This window comes from Plecotus auritus (genome assembly GCF_963455305.1).
Source record: "Plecotus auritus genome assembly, chromosome: X".
Taxonomy (NCBI): domain Eukaryota; kingdom Metazoa; phylum Chordata; class Mammalia; order Chiroptera; family Vespertilionidae; genus Plecotus; species Plecotus auritus.
The window spans coordinates 67517083-67538069 of NC_137784.1; the positions used below are offsets into that span (position 1 = coordinate 67517083).

Genomic DNA, 20987 nt, shown 5'->3' on the forward strand with positions numbered 1-20987 from the left:
ATTAAGTTCAAAACTATATATTAATTTTTTAACTTAATCAACCTCTGGGGATAATCTATATTCAAAAAAAATATTCACATTTTTTTTTTTGGCTCAGTGGATAGAGCGTAGGCCTGCGGACTCATGGGTCCCAGGTTCGATTCCGGTCAAGGGCATGTACCTTGGTTACGGGCACATACCCAGTAGGGAGTGTGCAGGAGGCAGCTGATCCATGTTTCTCTCCCATTGATGTTTCTAACTCTCTATCCTTCTCCCTTCCTCTCTGTAAAAAATCAATAAGTTATATTTAAGAAAATATATCTTCCAGTAGAAAACAAAACACAATTTTAAGATTTTATTTAAATCACATTATACCTATTCTTTAACATATGAGCATGTTTCTCTCTCTCATGACACCTGAAATTCTGGAATAATATTTAAAATTTTAAGAAACATATGAATATAAATAATAAGTAATTAAGCAAATAAGTAAATAAGAAACATATGAAAATAAGTGATTGCTCTATTTTTTTCTGGGTACTTAATTATAAAATCATCTTTTAATTTTTACAAATAAAAGTACATGTAGAACTTGAAATTAATTCTATGTGAAAAAAAGATTAAAGTAAATTAGAATCACTTTTGAAATTTTTTCCAGTGAGTTGACTACTTAAAATGAGTGAACATTGGTAACTTTTCTGTATGATATAGTACATATGTAAAAACAGAATAAGAAAGTATTACCATTTTAAGGATCAGGGGATCAAGGAACCTGCCCAGAGCATTGGAATTTCCCTTTCTTGTCTACCCTTGTGTTGTAAAGTTTCATCTGAGCACAGTGAGTATTAGAGGACTAGACGGGACTAACATAGATTTTAAATAAATGCTTTGGTTGGTCATGGTTTAGATTTTCTTAGGCTGAATTTCCTTCAGATTTTTAGCAATCCTAATCTGCATATTTTACCTAATCGGTGTACCAATTCCCCATCCTGGTTAGCAGAAACATTATAATTTTATGTTTAAAGAAACTTAATTAAGGAAGGGAGAAATTAATACTTAGGAAATCAAGTGAATATGAAATCAAGTTTATACTTTATAAAAGATTTATAAACCTTCTTTATTATGCAAAAATAGATCTTAAACAATATTTTTTCTCTTAATGATATGCTGTCCTTTTACAAATACCAAAAATATTATATTTATATTTTGAGTATCCAAAGAGCCATTATCTTGAATCTGTGTCTTCTAATCATAAAATGCAGATGATTTCTAAGGCAGATAGCATTTGGTTTATTTAAAAAAATCTTTTTAACATGTCTTGTGCAGTCAGTTAAGCTGTCAGAGTGATAAGTCCTTCATACTTCTCCTTTTCCTATGCATTTAAACTTTCATTAATTCAGTTTGAAATAGCTTGTCTCTACATTTCATTCCCTGTTTATGTTTGTGGCACTGTCTTTTATGCTTTGTTCTTTGCTGACATAAAATATTTATCAACATATCATCTAAGATGATTGGGTCTCCACAGTAGATAACCAATGTTTAATCAAGTGAAAAATGTCTCTTCCTGTTTCTTAATAAAATCTATTGCGAGATTTCCGTATGTCAGTTTATCCATTAATATTTGAAATATAAAATTAAATAATTATATGAACAGCAATTACACATGGCAATAGACATTAAACACTAGTTTTTAAAATAATTTAGGGAAAAACTAAAAAGTCATACTTTTTTTGATGTCAGGCAAACATGTACATGAACTTCAAATCATTCTTTTAATTGTCCTAATTGAAAAATACATCTTCCAATACATTTACTTTTATAAATTTTCTTCAATATAATGTCCCAAATTGTTGAAACAATAAAAATAACCTGAGACTACATTTTTTAGAAATGGCCTAATGTGTCAATGTTAACTTGTTTTCCCATATATTAAAATAAAACAGGTAATTAACCAACTAGTTTCAAGAATAAAAATTTATGCCAAAGCTTGTGTTTATAACCTGTCAAAAAAGTGCCAATAAAATATATATGAGAGCCCAGCCGGTGTGGCTCAGTGGTTGAGCCTTGACCTAAGAACCAGGAGGTCACAATTCGATTCCCCGTCAGGGCACATGGCCGGATTGTGGACTCGATCCCCAGTGTGGGGTGTGCAGGAGGCAGCCGATCAATGATTCTCTCTTGTCATTGATGTTTGTATCTCTCTCTCCTTCGCCCTTCCTCTCTGAAATCAATAAAAATATACTGATAGATATATGAGAAACAATATATGATTGGAAATAATAAAGTACTACTGTGCAATGATTCAACTGGTATTAATTCACTGTGATTTTACAAAAAATTACAACTTTTGTAGGCTCTAACATAGCATGTGAGAGGATGAAAACATAAAGAGAATCATCAAGTCAGATGGCATTTCCAACACCATACTTTTTCTTCCAACCATTTTGTCTGTTAAATATATGACATGCAAATAATAAGATATGAATAATAAAATAATTAATTTATTTGAAAACTTTAAGTAGTCCATTCAGATAATCTCTCTAAATTGATGCATTGGGAGAAAAAAAACATTCTCAATAAATAATGTTCACTATGTGTCTCAATTTTTAGAAAAATTTAAAGTAAAATTAACAGAACATTACTTTGGAGAACTATACAATATTTATGACAGCAAAATATATAATTTTGAAATTAGTTCATATTCATTATGGATTTTTAGAAATCATGCTTTAATGTACAAATATGTATCAACATCTGCCCCAAATAGAATTTAAGCAGATAATTTTCAAATTTTAGTCATCTGATCTATTTTTCTTTATGGTTTTCTATCACATATACTATATGTAATAGAAAAATACATAATATTTTTGTAATATATGTTTGTAACACAAATAGAGATATAAATAAAATCTTGTTGTCTCCAAACTATACCCGAAGCAGTGTGCAGACCTTAATATTTTTAGAAAACCATCTGTTACTGCACAAGGACCAACACTCTATGAAATTTACAAAATGAATTTTTACTAATGAAATAATATCTTCAAGTATTTTAGTAAAAGCCATTTTCTGATATCATGTCCACTTATACAGAGATTTTAATTACTGTTTTCTTTATACAAAAGCAGAGTTTTAAGGTTTGTTATAGAGCAAACAAGTTGGTGAAAATGTGAGGGAAAGGTTTCAAACCTATATAATAAAAGGCTAATATGCAAATCGACCAAACGGCGGAACAACTGAACAAACACTCACTATGATGTGCGCTGATGACCAGGGGGTGCACACGGAATGTGGCAGACATCGGTGGCGGTAAGATGGTGGAGCAGGTGAGCAGGGGTGCCAGACCAAGGCACTGCACTGGTCACTTTCACTGGGGGGAGCCTCTGGTGGTTACTGAAAATTCTTTGCTCCCTCATACCAAGGTCCTGCCTGGCGCTCACACCTGCTGCTAGCACCAGAGCCATTGCTCGCACCCACTGTTGGCGCCTGATGCGGGCCACAATTACTTGGCACTGTCAGTGGGTGCGAGTGGACCTGATCACCCCTGAGGGCTTCTGCACCTCCCCCTGCTCCTGAGGGACAATCTGGGCAGCAGCCGCTGCTTGCACCCACTGATGGACTGGCCCCAATAGATCCATGCAGTTAGCAGATGCGAGTGGGGCCTGTGCCATTGGCATGTGGGAGCAGCGGCTGCTGGCAGACAAGGGACCAGGGCCCACGGCAGGAGGGGCCTGGCAGGGGCACGGAGGATGGGCCGAGATCACCTCTGTGCCCACCGCAGCCTCATAGACCACAATCCCTTTCAAGGTGCACAAATTCTTACAGTGGCCCCTAGATTTACTATAAAAAGTAACTTTTTTAAAAGGAAAGTTTTATTTTATTACAGTACATGCCTCTAGATATAATTGAGTTTCATCTCTAGTATTTTTCTGTGTACACAACTCATATAGGTTTGTTGACAAGCCAGCCAAAGCTTCTAAACTTGGGTAAACTGATTAAAAGAAAGTCATAATAAATTTCATAAAGAAGAGATCAAAAACTTAAATCCTTTAGTAGTGTACAGATTATACTAGTACACTATATAACTTGGAGGTATGTATTTTGCTTGCATTAAAACAAGGCAAGAAAACAGTCTTTAAAATCAATTTCTTTATGGACAGAAAGACCAGAGACATCACTTAGTCTTATCATAAAATAATCTTAATTTAATCTGTTCTTGGATGAAGATTGAACAATAAAAAGTGTGAAATATTTGAGAGCTGCAATTGTTTCAAACATTTTGGATAGCTAAGAAATATTGATTTCTTAGTATTTTCCTTGCCTAACTGAAAAAAAAAAAATGGATCCAGCCCCTCAAGCTTTCACTTTTGGAATTTCTCACAACGATTTAAATTTGTATATCATCAGCACTCTTTCATGTGCCTCTTAAAGTAGTGGAACCAGGACCTTGGTAGAAACTTTCAATGGACTGTAAAACCAATCCCCACTTCTGCTTTCATGAAAACTTCAGTCCATCATGCTCTAATTTTCTTGATTGATTGATTGATTGATTGATTGATTAAGGTATTGCACATGTGTTCTTATTCCCCATTGCTCCCTGACTCCCCCCCACACTCATGCCCTTACACCCCCCCCAGCGTGTGTGTCCATTGGTTAGGTTTATATGCATGTATACAAGTCCTTTGGTTGATCTCTCCCCCTAACGCCCACCATCCCCTACCTTCCCTCTGAGGTTTGATGGTCTGATCGATGCTTCTCTGTCTCTGGATCTGTTTTTATTCATCAGTTTATGTTGTTCATTATATTGCACAAATGAGTGAGATCATGTGATATTTATCTTTCTCTGACTGGCTTATTTCGATTAGCATAATGCTCTCCAGTTCCATCCATGCTGTTGCAAATGGTAGGAATTCCTTAATTTTAACTTCAGCATAGTATTCCATTGTGTAGATGTACCACAGTTCGTTTTTTTTTTAAATATATTTTATTGATTTTTTACAGAGAGGAAGGAAGAGGGATAGAGAGTTAGAAACATCGATGAGAGAGAAACATCGATCAGCTGCCTCTTGCACACCCCCTACTGGGGATGTGCCCGCAACCAAGTTACGTGCCCTTGACCGGAATCGAACCTGGGACATTTCAGTCCACAGGCTGACACTATATCCACTGAGCAAAACAGGTTTTGGCCATGTACCACAGTTTTTTAATCCACTCATCTGCTGATGGGCACTTAGGCTGTTTCCAAATCTATTGTAAATTGTGCTGCTATGAACATATGGGTGCATATATTCCTTCTGACTGGTGTTTCTAGTTTCTTGGGATATATTCCTAGAAATGGGATCACTGGGTCAAATGGGAGTTCCATTTTTAGTTTTTTGAGGAAACTCCAAACTGTTTGCACCAGTCTGCATTCCCACCAGCAGTGCATGAGGGTTCCTTTTTCTCTGCATCTTTGCCAGCACTTGTTGTTTGTTGATTTGCTGATGATAGCCATTCTGACAGGTGTGAGGTGGTACCTCATCAGCATTTTGATTTGCATTTCTCAGATGATTAGTGACTTTTAGCATGTTTTCATATGTCTCTTGGCCTTCCATATGTCCTCTTTCAAAAATTATATATTTAGGCCCATTGCCCATTTTTTGATTGGGTTATCTTCCTTTTATTAAGTTGTATGAGTTCCCTTTAAACGTTGGAGATTAAACTTTTATCAGTGATAACATTGGCAAATACCAGATATTAAGCTGTATTACAAAGCCACTCTTCTCAAAACTGCCTGGTACTGGCACAAATACAGACATATAGACCAATGGTATAGTATAGAGAACCCAGAAATTTACCCAAAACACTATACTCAATTAATATTTGACAAAGGAGGCAAGAGCATACAATGGGATCAAGACAGACTCTTCAATAAATAGTGTTGGGAAAATTGGACAGATACATGCAAAAAAATGAAACTAGACCACCAAATTACACCATACACAAAAATAAACTCAAAATGGATAAAGGACTTAAACGTAAGATGGGAAACCATAAAAATCTTAGAGGAATCCACAGGCAACAAAATCTTAGACATATGCTGAAGCAATATCTTCAATAATACAGCTCCTAGGGCAATGGAAACTAAGGAGAAAATAAACAACTGGGACTACATAAAAATAAAAAGCTTCTGTACAGCAAAGGAAACCATCTACACAACAACAAGAAAGCCCGCTCCAGTTTTCTTGAGCTCCTTTTTAGGAGTCTGCATAATCCTTAAAAGAAGAATCTTATCCCTTAAATAACTAACCTAACCTGAGGTTTTGAAATGAACATTTGTGCTGTTTGGAAGAGTTTTACAATGTGATTAATGAAGCCAAATTATTTGGAGAAAAACAGATGACAAAATAATGTGTCCATATGATTTTTTTTTTTCTCTAGGGTATCCAGTCCTATATATCTCAGAATTTTTCTTCTCTTAATTGTAACTGTCAAAATAAATTATACTGATAGGGCAAATTATCTCCATATGGTTTTTAACCATTTAAAACATTAAGGCCAGATTTTGAGATGAAACATTTTGCCTTAAATCTTTTGGTAAAAGGAGGAATTGCGTTCTATTTTGCTTTAGGACCAACATAAATTACAAATTACTACTTTTAATTGGTATTGTCATGTTTTAGATTTCTCAAATCAAAATTTTACTTCTTTAAGTATCATCTTCTCTTGATCTCCCCATGTCAATTGCTGTGTACACAAGGAGGAAAATTACATTTAATATTCACCTAAGTTGGAATTTCCCAAAAATATGTTCTAAAAAGCACTGATCTTTATATAATTCCCTACAATTGCCTTGGGCAAAAATGTTTGGATATACATATTGTTTCCATCTCTTGAAATTGCCAGTTGACAGTAGTATTTTATAGTATACTAGTGGCCTGGTGCACGAAATTTGTGCACAGAGGAGGCAGTTCCTTCAGCCCAGCCTGCACCCTCTCCAATTGGGGACCCCTTGTGGGATGTCCGAGATCGGGCCTAAACCGGCAGTCGGACATCCCTCTCACAATCTGGGACTGCTGGCTCTTAACTGCTCACCTGCCTGCCTGACTGATCGCCCCTAACTCTCTCTGCCTGCCTGATCACCCCAAACTGCTCTACCTTGCCGGCCTGATCTCTCCCCCAAAGGCCTTCCCCTGCCGACCTGATCTTGCCCCCAACAGCCCGCCCCTGCTGGTCTGATCTCGTCCCCAACTGCCCTCCCCTTGCCAGCCTGGTTGCCCCCAACTGTCCTCCCCTACTGGCCTGATCTCGTCTCTAACTGCCCTCCCCTTGCTGGCCTGGTTGACCCCGACTGCCCTCCCCTGCTGGCCTGATCTCGCACCCAAATGCCCACCTCTGCTGGCCAATTTGTTTCTAATTGGTCAGTTTCTATGCCAGTCAGTGTCAAAAGCTCCACCTCCTAGGCAGCTATTGGCTCCTCACAGTTTACCCAGATTTGGTTTTAATTGGCCAGTTTCTATGCCAGTCAGCATCAAAAGCTCCACCTCCTAGTCAGCCACTGCCTCCTCACAATTGACCTAGATTTGGTTCTGATTTGCCAGTTTCTATGCCAGTCAGCATCTCTGGGCCTATCAACAGGGCCTGATCAGAAAGGCAGGGCTGATCAGGAGCCCCGGTGGAGGCTGGAAGAGAAATGGAGGCAGGGCTGCTGGCCAGGCTCGGAGGGAAAGAGAGAGGCAAGTGCTGGTCAAAAGCTGCCTCAGACGCTACAGATCAGCCTTGCTTCTCTCTTCACGTCTCTTTCTGGGCCTGATGCAAAGCCCCCTCAGCAGTCACTGCTGGGTAACCGGGCCTGCAGCTTCAATAGTCAGCACTGGGTTGCCATGGAAACACAGTGCTGACTTCGGTTGGTCAGCCTTTGGTCGTGATCAGTTGTTACACCCTGGCTCTTTATTATAGAGATGACTTCTTTGATAGAGAAAACATGAATTCTAATTCTACTTCTAACTAGTTGTATAGATCTTAGACAAGTAATTTCATTTACTATTTAAATTTGACATATAACACTGTGCACGTTTAAGATGTACAATGTGTTTATTTAATACATTCATATATTGAAATATGATTGCCACTGTAGCTTTAACTGCCACCTCTATCACATCACATAATTGTAATTTATTTTCCAAGAGAGATCTAGTCTCCTAGAAATTCCGAAGTATATAACACAACTAGAGGCCCGGTGCACGAAATTCGTGCACAGGGGGAGTGTATCCCTCAGCCCAGCCTGCACCCTCTCCAATCTGAAACCCCTCGAGGGATTATAGACTGCCCGTTTAGGCCCTATCCCAGTGGGATTAGGCCTAAACGGGCAGTTGGACATCCCTCTCACAATCCAGGACTTCTGGCTCCCAACTGCTCGCCTGCCTCCCTGCCTGATTGCCCCTAACCGCTTCTGCCTGCCAGCCTGATCACCCCCTAACCATGCCCCAGCCAGCCTGATCGATGCCTAACTGCTCCCCTGCCAACCCAATTGCCCTAACTGCCCTCTCCTGCCAGCCTGGTCACCCCTAACTGTCCTCCCTTGCAGGCCTGGTTGCCCCAACTGCCCACCCCTGCAGGCCTGGTCTCTCCCAACTGCCCTCCCCTGCAGGCCTGGGTCCCCCCCAACTGCCCTCCCCTGCAGGCCTGGGTCCCCCCCAACTGCCCTCCCCTGCAGGCCTGGGTCCCCCACAAAATGCCTTCCCCTGCAGGCCTGGTCTCCCCTAACTGCCCTCCCCTGAAGGCCTGGGTTCCCCCCAACTGCCCTCCCTTGCAGGCATGGTTGCCCCCAACTGCCCTCCCTTGCAGGCCTGGTCACCCCTAACTGCCCTCCCCTGCAGGCCTGGTCCCTCCCAACTGCCCTCTCCTGCTGGCCATCTTGTGGTGGCCATCTTGTGTCCACATGGGGGCAGTCATCTTTGACCACATGGGGGCGACCATCTTATGTGTTGGAGTGATGGTCAGTTTGCATATTACTCTTTCATTAGATTAGATAGGATACAATATACTCACCATGCTGTAACTTAGATCTCCAGAACTTATTCATCTTCTAGCTTCAAGTTTTTACCTTTTAAGCCATTTCTTTCTCCTGATCCCATTTACACACACACACACACACACACACACACACATACACACACACACACACACTGAGGATGTTGAATCAGATTGCAGTGATGGTGATGAGGCTCTTCCATAAAATCATGAGGAAAGAATTCCAAGGACCCACACAAGGGATTGTGATGTGGAAAGGTGGTTTTGTGGTGATGGCTGCCCCTGCTCCTGAACTTCCAATGACCCATTTCTCTAATAGAAAAAGTCCAACCCTCTATCAGGTCCACAGTAAAAAACAGTGTTTAGAATTTCTGCTTCCTAGTTCTTGGGAGCCCATGCAGTCTGCAGGCTCCAGGTGACCACTAGACCCACAGGGTCATATGCTCCCCGGTAGAGAACTGGAGAACAAACAGGGTGGAGTGAGTGTGTCAGGGGGGGAAGGGAGAGAAAAAGAGAGAGAGATAGAGAGAGTTATGTTGTCCTGGCATTCTGTATTTTCAGGCTTAGGAGAAATCGGAAGCTTATTTACACTAATAAAAGAGAAAGATGCAAATTGACCATACCTTCATGACGCCCACCAGCCAATCAAGAGTGAGTATGCAAATTAACCCAACAAAGATGGCAGGTTAATTTGCATACACAGGCTCCAAGCGGCCCGGGATGGGCCACTTGTGTTGTCGCCAGCTACGATGAAGACGTTCCGCACCACCCCAGCAGCTCCAGGCTTCTGGGCAGCATTGGAAGGCGGAAAGGCAGCTCCGGCTGGAGCGAAGGTGGTGCCAGCAGCCAGGGAAGGAAGGCCCATTCTTGCATGAATCTTCATGCATCGGGACTCTAGTTCAAAATAAATAATCAACTTCCCAAATATTTCGCAGGCTTGCATTAGGTGTCCACACCCCACTCAATCTTGTTCCCAGATTAGACTGGCAAGCCTCTATGGTCCAACACTTCCCCCACATCATTTTTACTTTATTGTGCATGTCTTTTTCTGCCCCTACTCTCCCTCCAGGGCACACACAATCTGAACCAGAGGGGGCAAGTGAGGGGTGCTAATCCCCTTGGAGGGACAATGCTGCCTGCCATTTTTCAGGGTTTGAAGCTGGAGCTACCTTGAAACAGGCTCAGTGTCCAAACTCCCCTTTGCTTCCTTTTCTTTATTAATAAGTAGCTAACTATGGTAATAACATGACTTTCTAAGGACTCTGGTCCTTGGCCTATAAACTTGTTTTATTTTAGATAAAATATAAGTTGTACCTCTTTGTTCTTTAAAGTGCTAGAACACTGTCAATTTGAAAAAAAAAAAAGATGTTTGAAAGTACTATCTGTTATAGTGGTACCAAAGGTACCCCACAAATAAAAGCTTAGAAAATGTAAACAAGATTATAGATTACAAAGATTTTGTGATGAATAGGAAAATGTAGTTAATTTCAGAAATTTATAAAAGTCATACAACTCTGGCTATAAAGCAGAAGGAGCCATTTGGTATGGCACAGCAAGAGTTTGGTCAACCAGTATTCTATTGATGAGGAAAATGGTAATTACATATTTAATTAAAATGCTTAATTTTTATTTCTAAGACTTTGATGAACTCCATAATAAAGCTCACACCATGACTTTAGTTGTTGTCAATTTTGAAATGAATATTTCTTTGATCTAGTAGTAAATTAACTTTTATAAAAAATCAGGACCCAGAGAGATATGGATGGAAATTTTAATATACAGAGATGAGAAATGTATTATATGCTTGCAAATTGCTTTCAATGTAAATAAATATAATTACATTAATCATCTTGCAGCCTTTGTATTTGTAATCTTAACCTTTCACACAATTTGAACAGAAAATTTGATTTGAGCCTCACTATTTTTGTGGTTTAGACTCCATGTGATCTACATAAGTACATTAATGCCACAGCTTATTAGTTTTGCAATCAGCAAGAGATGCACTGGGGTTATTTGAATTCTACATCAAGAAGAATTGAATATTTTGGCACATCTTATAGAATACTTTAAAATTAGCATTATTCAAAGAAAACTAGGTACTGGCCTATTAATTTGACATTACCATCTTCATGTATTGTTGTGTGTTTTTTTTGTTTATTTTTTATACTGATTTTGGAATGTTCTGTGACTTTTGGTACAAAACCCTGTGGGGCTGACATAAGAAAATAATTGGGGAACTTGTTCCTAAAAGTTAGTCTATAATAACTTAGAACTGTTAGGTTTCAGGTACATTTAAACTTGATTGATCAGATTTTTCTCTAGAAGCAAAATAAATATTGCAATATATTTAGTTAAGGAGATATAGATAATGTATTGAATAAATATTTAAGTATTTATTTAATTAATATTTATATAAAACATTATCCTTCAATTGACTCTAGTGGCAAAGATATCTGACGATTTCCCAATGACTGTCCTTAAAATTATTTTAAATTTTATTTACCTACAAAAATTATGACCTTTTAAAATTTCATTAAAGTAGCTTTATGATGTGACTCTAAAATTATGCATAATAAAATAAGTAAACTGTTACTACTCTCCTGAAATAAATGGCAATTATAGATTGATGCATGATACTTCATTAACAAGTATTATCTCAATACTATCAATTTTGTAGTGAGCTCTTTTTACCTTTAAGCTATACATACATTATCTATTTATTTGTAATTATGTCTTTCACAATTAGCAGAGTTCTCTGATGTGCATGGGTACTTAAATATTTGTGTTAGGATTATAAAGAAAATATTAAAATATGTTCATTTACAATAATATAGCATGTTTTGGCAGTGTTCTAATGATTAAATTTAGCAATTTTATGTAACTTAAATAGGAGCTACATCTATAATAATAAAAGGGTAACATGCAAATCAACCTAATGGCCGAACAGTGAAATGACCATCCGGACAACCTTCCTGACGAAGCCGGGCCTGCGAGGGCCGAGGCAGCAGCCGCGGCTGCCAGGGCCTACCCTTGCACAAATTTCATGCATCGGGACTCTAGTTTTTATTATAAAGCATGTTTCCTTAATTTAAACTCTGTAATACAAGATTCCCAGTAAGTTCTGTTGTTTTAATTTACTAATTAAAATATTTTGGGGGCTATAGATTCAGAAAATAACATAAAAAACTAAGTTATATTTCAAAGTAAGCACATACACAAACTTAAATTTTAATATTATTATTGCATTTATGCAAGTAAAAATATCTGAACTATTATTTTGTTTTAATTTATTAATTAATACATTTAGTTTCAGAATACTTAATAACCTGAAGACAATTTTTTTTTTCAGTGGAAACATATTTAACTTTTAGCTGTATTCATTTTATATATTAGTAAAATTACATTTTAAGTTACACATAGATGATATACATAGTCTTTCATAACATAACATTTGGTTGTATTAATAAATTTCACTTTGGTCATAGTGATTCAAAGCAACTGTAATATTTCAAAGGATTAGGACTGTGCTTACCTTGATCTTGAAAAAATCCTGAACAGTGTTAATGCTTTAAAAATATCAAATAATAAATCTTTAAACTTTAAGAAACAGCTTGAAATTTAAGGATCCATTTGGAGATGGACTTTATGAAAAAATATTTTGTAACTGTAATGGATGTATTTATTAATTTCTGTGTCAGCACATATTACCTTAGAGGGCAGAAAAAGTTCACCATTTTTTTTACCATGTTTCAAGTGATGAATTTAAATGCCTCTTAGAGTCAGTCTTGAAAATTTTATACAGAATCTGTTTATTATCCTGAATTTTAATGAAAATTGATCAATATTTGACTTTAGTGGATTACAAACCAATTTTTATTTTTCAGCTTGGGAGCTAAAAGTCCCCTAGGATAAGTTTTTTAAAGGTGTTCTTTTTATCATGTTTATTGTTGTTATGTCACTTGTTTTGTTTCTTTTATTTGTACCTCTTTACCCTTAGAAATAAATCTAGACCCATCACATTCAATTTTTTTCCGACCTTTTCAGTTACCAAATTAGAAAGGATTTGATAGCTAAGGTCTAGACTACATTGAAATTGCAGTCTTCAAAATGAAAGCAAGCACTTTATTGCTTCTCTGCTTAAAGCAGCCTTTTTTTCAGTCAAGTATTTTTGAAAACTACATTTAAATATTACAAGAGTTGGTTATATATTACAATAATAAATTAGAAATTTTTGTGTGAATGCATGTGCTCACAGTAGTTATTAAAGTAGAATGATTATTTGAGGGGTGGGGTTGTTAAATTTATTTAGAGGATCAATCCTACTTGAAGTGACTTGGGAAAGCACTGTTTTGATACTTCCACATATATTACCATTAAATTACATTGCTTATAGAAGGTGTCCTCCAAAAATGTATACATACTTTAACAGCTGATAGTTCAATTTTGAAAATGAAAGGCATTTGAATAAATGCTTCTTTTATAATTATTCAAATAATTATAAAAGGTTGGGGAAACCTTATGATGAAACATAAATGTATGGTATTTGTCAATAACACTTAAAATATTTTACAGTGTTCTCTCATTAATCCTCATCATTGCATAGGAACATTACTTTCACCTTCACTTTTCTATCTCTGACCTGTTCATTCTCTCTAAGCATTTAATATGTCCTTAGTTTCATGGTATTTTAATTTTATTCAAAAAACATTTTAAAACAAGTTCACAATGTTTATTTTTAAAGTTTTTATCCTTATATGTATATTGCTGGCCTTGAATTTTACAAAGAATAAATCTGATAGTCTTTTGGCCAGATCAGCACATTTTGAAGTTTTTATAAACATACTAGACGTCAGATGCACAAAGATTCATGCAAGAATGGTCCTTCCTTCCCCTGGCTGCTGGCGCCACCTTCGCTCCAGCCCAGAGCCATCTTTCCACCTTCCCATGCTGCCTAGAGGCACGAAACTGCTGGGGTGGTGTGGACTGCCTGCATCATCTCCATGGCCCCTCGGCGCCTGCGTATGCAAATTAACCTCCTATCTTTGTTGGGTTAATTTGCATACTCACTCCTGATTGGCTGGTGGGCATGATGAAGGTATGGTCAATTTGCATCTTTCTCTTTTAGTAGTGTAGATAATTGTTTTGTTTAAAAATAGACTTTGTTATTGGTCCAAGGTCAAGCATAATCTTAGTGTTTTGAAAGAAGTCACTTAATGCAATGCCTAAACTTATTTATGTGGAAAATAATGATAATAATCTCCAATCTCCATATTCTAATTGTGAAAAATAAATGAAATTTAGTTATGAAAATAGCTATATTAAAGAAAAAGTATCTAAAGCAAGGTAAGAATTCTTCTATTGGGCCATCCTCATGTTAATCTGTTGATTATTTTATTTTTTCCCATTACTTTTTTCCACATCAGATTTGTAGTCAGAGCAAGTTAAGTAAAAAATATTCCCCCTGTAATATTTCATTTCTTGTAGGAGGTTCCATGAGAGAAACTGAAATTTCAATGTAGGGCTATACTTTGCTAACATAGAAAATGAAGTTAAAAATCTGTCAAGTTTTTACAAAATGTTGCATTCAACAATACAGTGGCTTTAGGTTAAGGACCAATCATTGTTTCCCAAAAAGCCGGCATATAGTATAGGCTTTTTCTGATTTTAGAAAAACATATTACAGCAAAAGATTTCATGGGCTATTGGTTTTCTACCTTATCTATCTCAGCCATTACATTCTCTGCAAAATGAAGTTGAAAATATATTGTTATATATTATAATTTACATTTGTTTACTAAATTAATATAATGTCTTTAACTTTATTAAACTCTTTTTTTAGCTTTCATTCCTGGACTAAAGAAAGGTATAGTAGAAATCACCACAAACCATAACCATGGTGCATGTTTCATTTTAAAGTGTATTGTGAATCTGTGTTCATTTTAAGAACTTTTGGCCTTTTCACTTCTCATAAAACATTTTAATTTCAACTCTTTGTTTCAAACACATTTTATTATGTTTAAAATGAACTGATATCTAGGAAAATATTTAGTTGGTTGTGTATCTTGTATATTTCAATGTTTTTCCCAAGTTATGTGTAATTAATCTTTATAAAGCAAAATTACCATGACCCTATAGTCAGTCATTTTTTTATTTACAGTGATTATTTTCCAGTTATCTACATATTTAATTATTCATTTTTTTCCTCTGACACAGTAAACATATTCAGCATTTTGTCTGAGGAGACATTAAAGATATAATCTACTTTTATATATTTTTACTTAAACTCTATCTGTAAAATGCACATGTTGTGTACATGCCTAAAAAAATGACCCACTTTTATATTCTTTGTGAATTTATAAATAATATTCATTTTCTTTGCCAAATTATAATGCATATATTACCTGTGAATATATACTAAGTTATGGTTGATAGAAAATAAATTTATTTAAATGTGAAGTTTAAATAGTCAATTATATATATATAATTTTATGGTGCTGATAAAGTTGGAAAAATGATGCAGGATATTTTGTATATTTGCACTCATTGTGAATTATGTACCCATTTATTTATCATCTACTTTATATTTGGGTATGGATCTGTCATATTGTTCCATTGCTATTTTTATTTTGCTTCATACACTTATTTTGAATGTAGGTTATGGTCCATTGATATTTTGACCAAGTAGAGGTAGTACTCAAATAATAAAATCTTCCTGAAATTAATCATAAAAATATAAATTATTATGTAAAGAACCTCACTTTCAATCTTTTATTTTGACATCTCATCAATACTATCAGCATGCTTCATTATTTTTGGTATTTTAAATGTTTATAAAATTTTGTTTGGGTCTCTTTTATATTATGTTGGAGTAGCTCTATTGAAATCTTATATAATTAGTTCTAATGTACATTGTAAATTTTTGACTATCACCTAACTAATGGAATTTCAAGCTAAATATCTTATTTTCCTAGAAAGTCTTGTGTAGGCAATGTTTATATCGGTAACTCAGGTGGAAGTGAATGCATTGCATGTGTTTTTCTTTTTGTCTCTTCCCTTCTCATCAGTTTTTAGGTGCCCCCTGATAGATATTGCTCAGGAACTATAGCTATCTCAAGTCATGGGGACATATTTACAGTTGTAATACAAAGTCAAGGTGTTTTGGTCATAACTATTCAAAGGAATAGTGGAAAGAGCATTTGAATTTGTGTCAGGACATATTGAGTTCTAATGATAGTTCTCCACCTGACTAGATGTGTACACTTGGCCAAGTAATTTAACTTTGTTTCTCCATTTTCCATCCTCATTTAAAAAAATGTAGTGATCATATTTATATTTAAACCTCACAGAGAAATCATGCTGCTGAAATGCAAAAATACAATAATAACAAATAAAAACCCAACAACAGTTATTGAGTGTGTACTATGTTCTAAATACTTTCCCTAATAATCTACAAGTTTCTATTTTTATACTTACAACACTTTTATTTGGAAGTTTTATTATTTTCTCTATTTTTTCAGACATGGAAACTGCAGCAAATAAAGATTAAACAATATAGGGATTCATTTGACCATTTCTAAAGCACTATACCTGTGTAAGCATTAATATTACTTCGATTTTGAACCTTCTTCAGTACACAAATGCATAATGATCATTACAATTAAAACCACACTTTAAATTTTACTCTAATTTACTTAGTATATTCATAACATAGTTGGGCTTTGACTTGAAGCTGCACTGAAACAGCATAATAACTTTTGTGCTTATATTTTATGACTAGAGGCCCATTGCACAAATATTCGTGCAATAGGCCTTCCTTCCCCTGGCTGCTGGCACCGGTTTTCCTGTGGTACCCGGGACCCAGGCCTTCACTCTGGCCACTGCCTTCTGTCTTCACTCTGGCCAGAGTCTTTGCTCAGGCTGGAGCCTCTAGTGTTCACTCTGGCTGGAGCCTTCAGTCTTCACTCTGGCCGGAGCCCTCAGTCTTCTTTGCTCCAGTGGGAGCACCACTCCTGTAGCTGCCTCAACCCCTGCCATCCCCCTCATAGCAGGTGTCCCACCCTGCCTGGCTGCTCCATGCCTTTGTATGCAAATTAACCCGCTAGCTTTGTTGGGTTAATTTGAATACTCACTCCTGATTGGCTGGTCGGTGTTGCGGAGGTACAGTCAATTTGCATATTTCTTTTATTAGTGTAGATAAATTTCATACCATATTTTGTATAACCCCTTTTCATTATCAGCTCATTTCAGTAGACTTGTTATTATTTACCTCAAATATAATTTCATAGGCATATTTCATATTATTAAATGTTAGTACATAATAGAAAAAAAGCCTTCTGTGACCCTAATCACAAATTTATGAAACAAAGATTATTTCATTCATTTAAACTTTTCAGTTGAAGGCTGACTGATTACCTGGAATGACATTATTTTCTTAAGTATAAGAAAGGAGGTTCTTTCTTTCATAATAAATTAGATATGCAAATGCAAGTTCTTAATAGTAAGAGAATTGCCTCTACTTCTAGGGATGCTTTACTGATCCCCAGGGAAGAAACTGCAAGTACAGGGTGGAACAAAAGTAAGTTTACAATTGTTTGTATGGAAACTAATACAATAATTAATATATAATAATATAAGAATAAACTTTGTTTCATGTATTCACAAATGTAAACCTACTTTTGCCCCACCCTGTATATACTTATCAATTAATTCATTGCAAAAATTTTTGTCCCTCCTCCTAAGGAAAATATACATTACTAAACATTTATAAAGTAAAAACTTTCATTGAATTTGTTTGCAAGTGTTCTTTCCTGTTTTTTGGAACATGTTTTAGCATCAGAGTGAGAGTATCAGCTATTGCATTTTCTATTTTAATTGAGGTCTAGGATTTGAGCAGTAGAATGTTAACTCATTTATCTTTCAGCTGTCATTTGTCTGTTGTCCATAGCAAAAGCTCAATTACACAAGCTGATTTTTGTCATATTCTTATAGTGTTTTATTAGACAACCTTTAATCTTCTGGCCCTCAGATAACTCTCAAAGATCTGTTCTTGAGCTAGGTTTCAGTATTTATTGTTTGTATTCAAAGGCCAGCTATAATCTATGAGTTAATTACTTTAGATTGTATTGTTGGATTTTGAGTAAGGGGAAACTGTTTAGGGCTGAGAATGTGGAGGGAAAGCAAGTTGAGTTGGAAGGTTTTAGGAGAGACTGGCAAAACAAATTATCTCTAAGCCAAATGAATCTCTTTACCAATCTTCATTTGACTACTTAGTTAATAGGAGTTTGCGAACATAAGACATAATTAATACTTATTCATGATATTTATGAAGTTTTTCATATGTCAATTAATAAGAAAATTAATGCGTTATCACAAAGAATTTTTCCCATGGTCAGGAGTTAATGAAAATGCATAAGTAAGTTTTCAAATGACAGATTTATAGCACAGACCATAATATTAATCCCTTTATGTTAATTTAATGTCAATAAGTTCTCTGACCACAGAACGGAATCAACATGCAGTTTTGTTTTAGACTATTAATAGTAGACTCTAAAATATCATAGAACAATATTTGTAAAAATATTTAGTCTTTTGAAGCATTTGGATATTTTAACATCTAAAATTTCTTTCTTTAGATAACATAAAATAAGTTCATTCCATCATATTCTTTATATATCATACATTGATACATGGAGCTAGAAAAAATATGCTTTATTATAAAACTGTATGCTTTTAATGTTATTTTCATATTTTAAAAAAGAAACAAATGTGATATTATTTATCACAGAAAAGTAGACTAGATTGAAAATTAGTATATTTTTTAGACTATACAGTGTTATTAAAGTTAGAAAATGAGTGTGGTACTGTAATTGTCATTCTGATAAAAACTCTTTGCATAGTTTTGAAACAGTTTGCAATCTGTTAATATAAAATGCATTTTTAAAAACTGTATGTTCTGGGTTTATTCTGTTTGTCTTTTTAAAATTCATGTCTTTGCTAAGTGACATATTAGCTGCTTCTTGGCAAAACACTCCTCAAACTTAAGCTATAATCATTGAGAAAGTTCTAAATACTCATTTCTGCTACAGCTAATTAGAATAGTAATCTTCATTTCATAAATCATAATTTTAACATGTGTCACTTTTCTCCAGATTGTCTGAAGTTGATTCTATTTGACATGGAAAAAGATAAAATATTAAATTTATTTACTTACATTTGCAGATGCCACATCAAAAGTTAGGTCTATTATGAGGCAGAGATTTTTGGTTGAAATATACTTTAAAATAAGAATTTTTTTCTAGAATACACACAAAAATTGATTATTGAAAACCCAACATTTTTGTTAGGTAAAATGTCAATCTAAGAATATAGCCCAGGAGTCTTGAATTTCAAGTGGTTTATTATCATTGATTTTTATTTGCACTGTCAAAGGAAAGTATAATGAGATACATATTTATAATTTTAAATTGTATAATTGGTACACATTTTAAAAAGTAAAAACAAACAGGTGAAAGTAATTTTGGTTATATATTTATGTAACCCAATATACCCAAAATATTATTATTCTTCCATATGATCAATATAAAAATTATTAATGAGATATTTTACATTTTTTTTATAGCAAGACTTGCAATTGGTATGCATTTTACACATTCACCACTTCCTCAAATAACCTCATTTCAAGTGATCAATAGCTATGCGTGGGTAGTGGCTACTATATCAGCACGGCTTTAGATTCTTCTCAAATACAAAGGATTACTAGTAATTGTTGGGTTTGGGCTGCAGAGGAAAAAAGGGCTTTGGTATACATTAGTTTGATATTATACCTTGAAAAAAAATAAACAAACAAGCAGAAACCCTTGAAGCCCTTGATTTTATGCTTGCTCATCTGAGAATATTTTCCCCCTGGCTGGTCAAAGTTCAAAGAAAAAAGGAAAACATGTGAGAAAAATACTCTACTTGATTTTTACTGCCATGAGCAATGAAAAGAAAAGTCAAATGTGAAGCAGCAAAGGATTGTATACATCAAAGTCAACACTTTTAATTGCATACTTTGTGTAATATGCTTGAGGTTCTTAACCACAATTTCTTACAGTTTGCTTCTTGAAACTCCTGAGGAGTTTGCAAGAGAAGCCTTTAGTATAGAATACTGATTGGCACTAGTTAATCTGGAGGCTACACAGGCATGGGTGATTTTTAAAAATATATATTTTTGTTGATTTCAGAGAGGAATGGAGAAGGGGAGATAGAAACATCAATGATGTGAGAGAATCATTGATCGGCTGCATCCTGCACACCCCCTCCTGGGTAATGAGCCTGAAACTTGGGCATCCAAGTTTTTCCCTGGTTCATGGGTTGATGCTCAACCACTAAGCAACACTGGTAGGGCGGCCTGGGTGAGTTTTGAAAGTGTATTGTATAATGTTTTATAATAGTCAGTACTAATCACTGCCAGAACTGGAGCCAAAAGGCTGCAAAGTTTCTATATTCCAGTGCATACAAAATGTGGTGCTTCAATTTTAAGAGATTAATAATAAAAAATTTACAATGTTAATTTGAATCTAAGAATCTGAATTTCTAAGAATCCTATATAATAAAGAGGTAATAAGCAAATTGCCATCACTCCAACACACAAGATGGAGCCCCCATGTGGTCAAAGATGGCCATCCCCAAGTGGACACAAGATGACCCCCACAAGATGGCCAGCAGAGGAGGGCAGTTGGGGGTGATCAAGCCAGCAGGGTAGGGCAGTTAGGGGTGACCAGGCCTGCAGGGGAGGGCAGTTGGGAGCAACCAGGCTGGCAGGGGAGGGCAGTTAGGGGTGACCAGGCCAGCAGAGGAGCAGTTAGATGTCGATCAGGGGCAATCAGGCAGGCAGGCAGGGGAGCGGTTGGAAGCCAATAGTCCTGGATTGTGAGAGGCCTAAACGGGCAGTTGGACATCTCTTGAGGGGCCCAGATCGGAGAGGGTGCAGGCTGGGCTGAGAGACACACACCCACACA

General features: G+C 35.9%; 1 protein-coding gene across 1 annotated transcript in view; it reads left to right on the top strand.

Moving 5' to 3' along the window:
• PCDH11X (protocadherin 11 X-linked) overlaps positions 1 to 20987 on the top strand; it is a 1111291-nt gene that overhangs the window by 889011 nt on the left and 201293 nt on the right. Inside the window, exon 7 of the mRNA XM_080652463.1 lies at positions 14828 to 14851. Within this exon, the coding sequence (XP_080508589.1) occupies positions 14828 to 14851 (24 nt within the window). The remainder of the gene's footprint in view (positions 1 to 14827; positions 14852 to 20987) is intronic.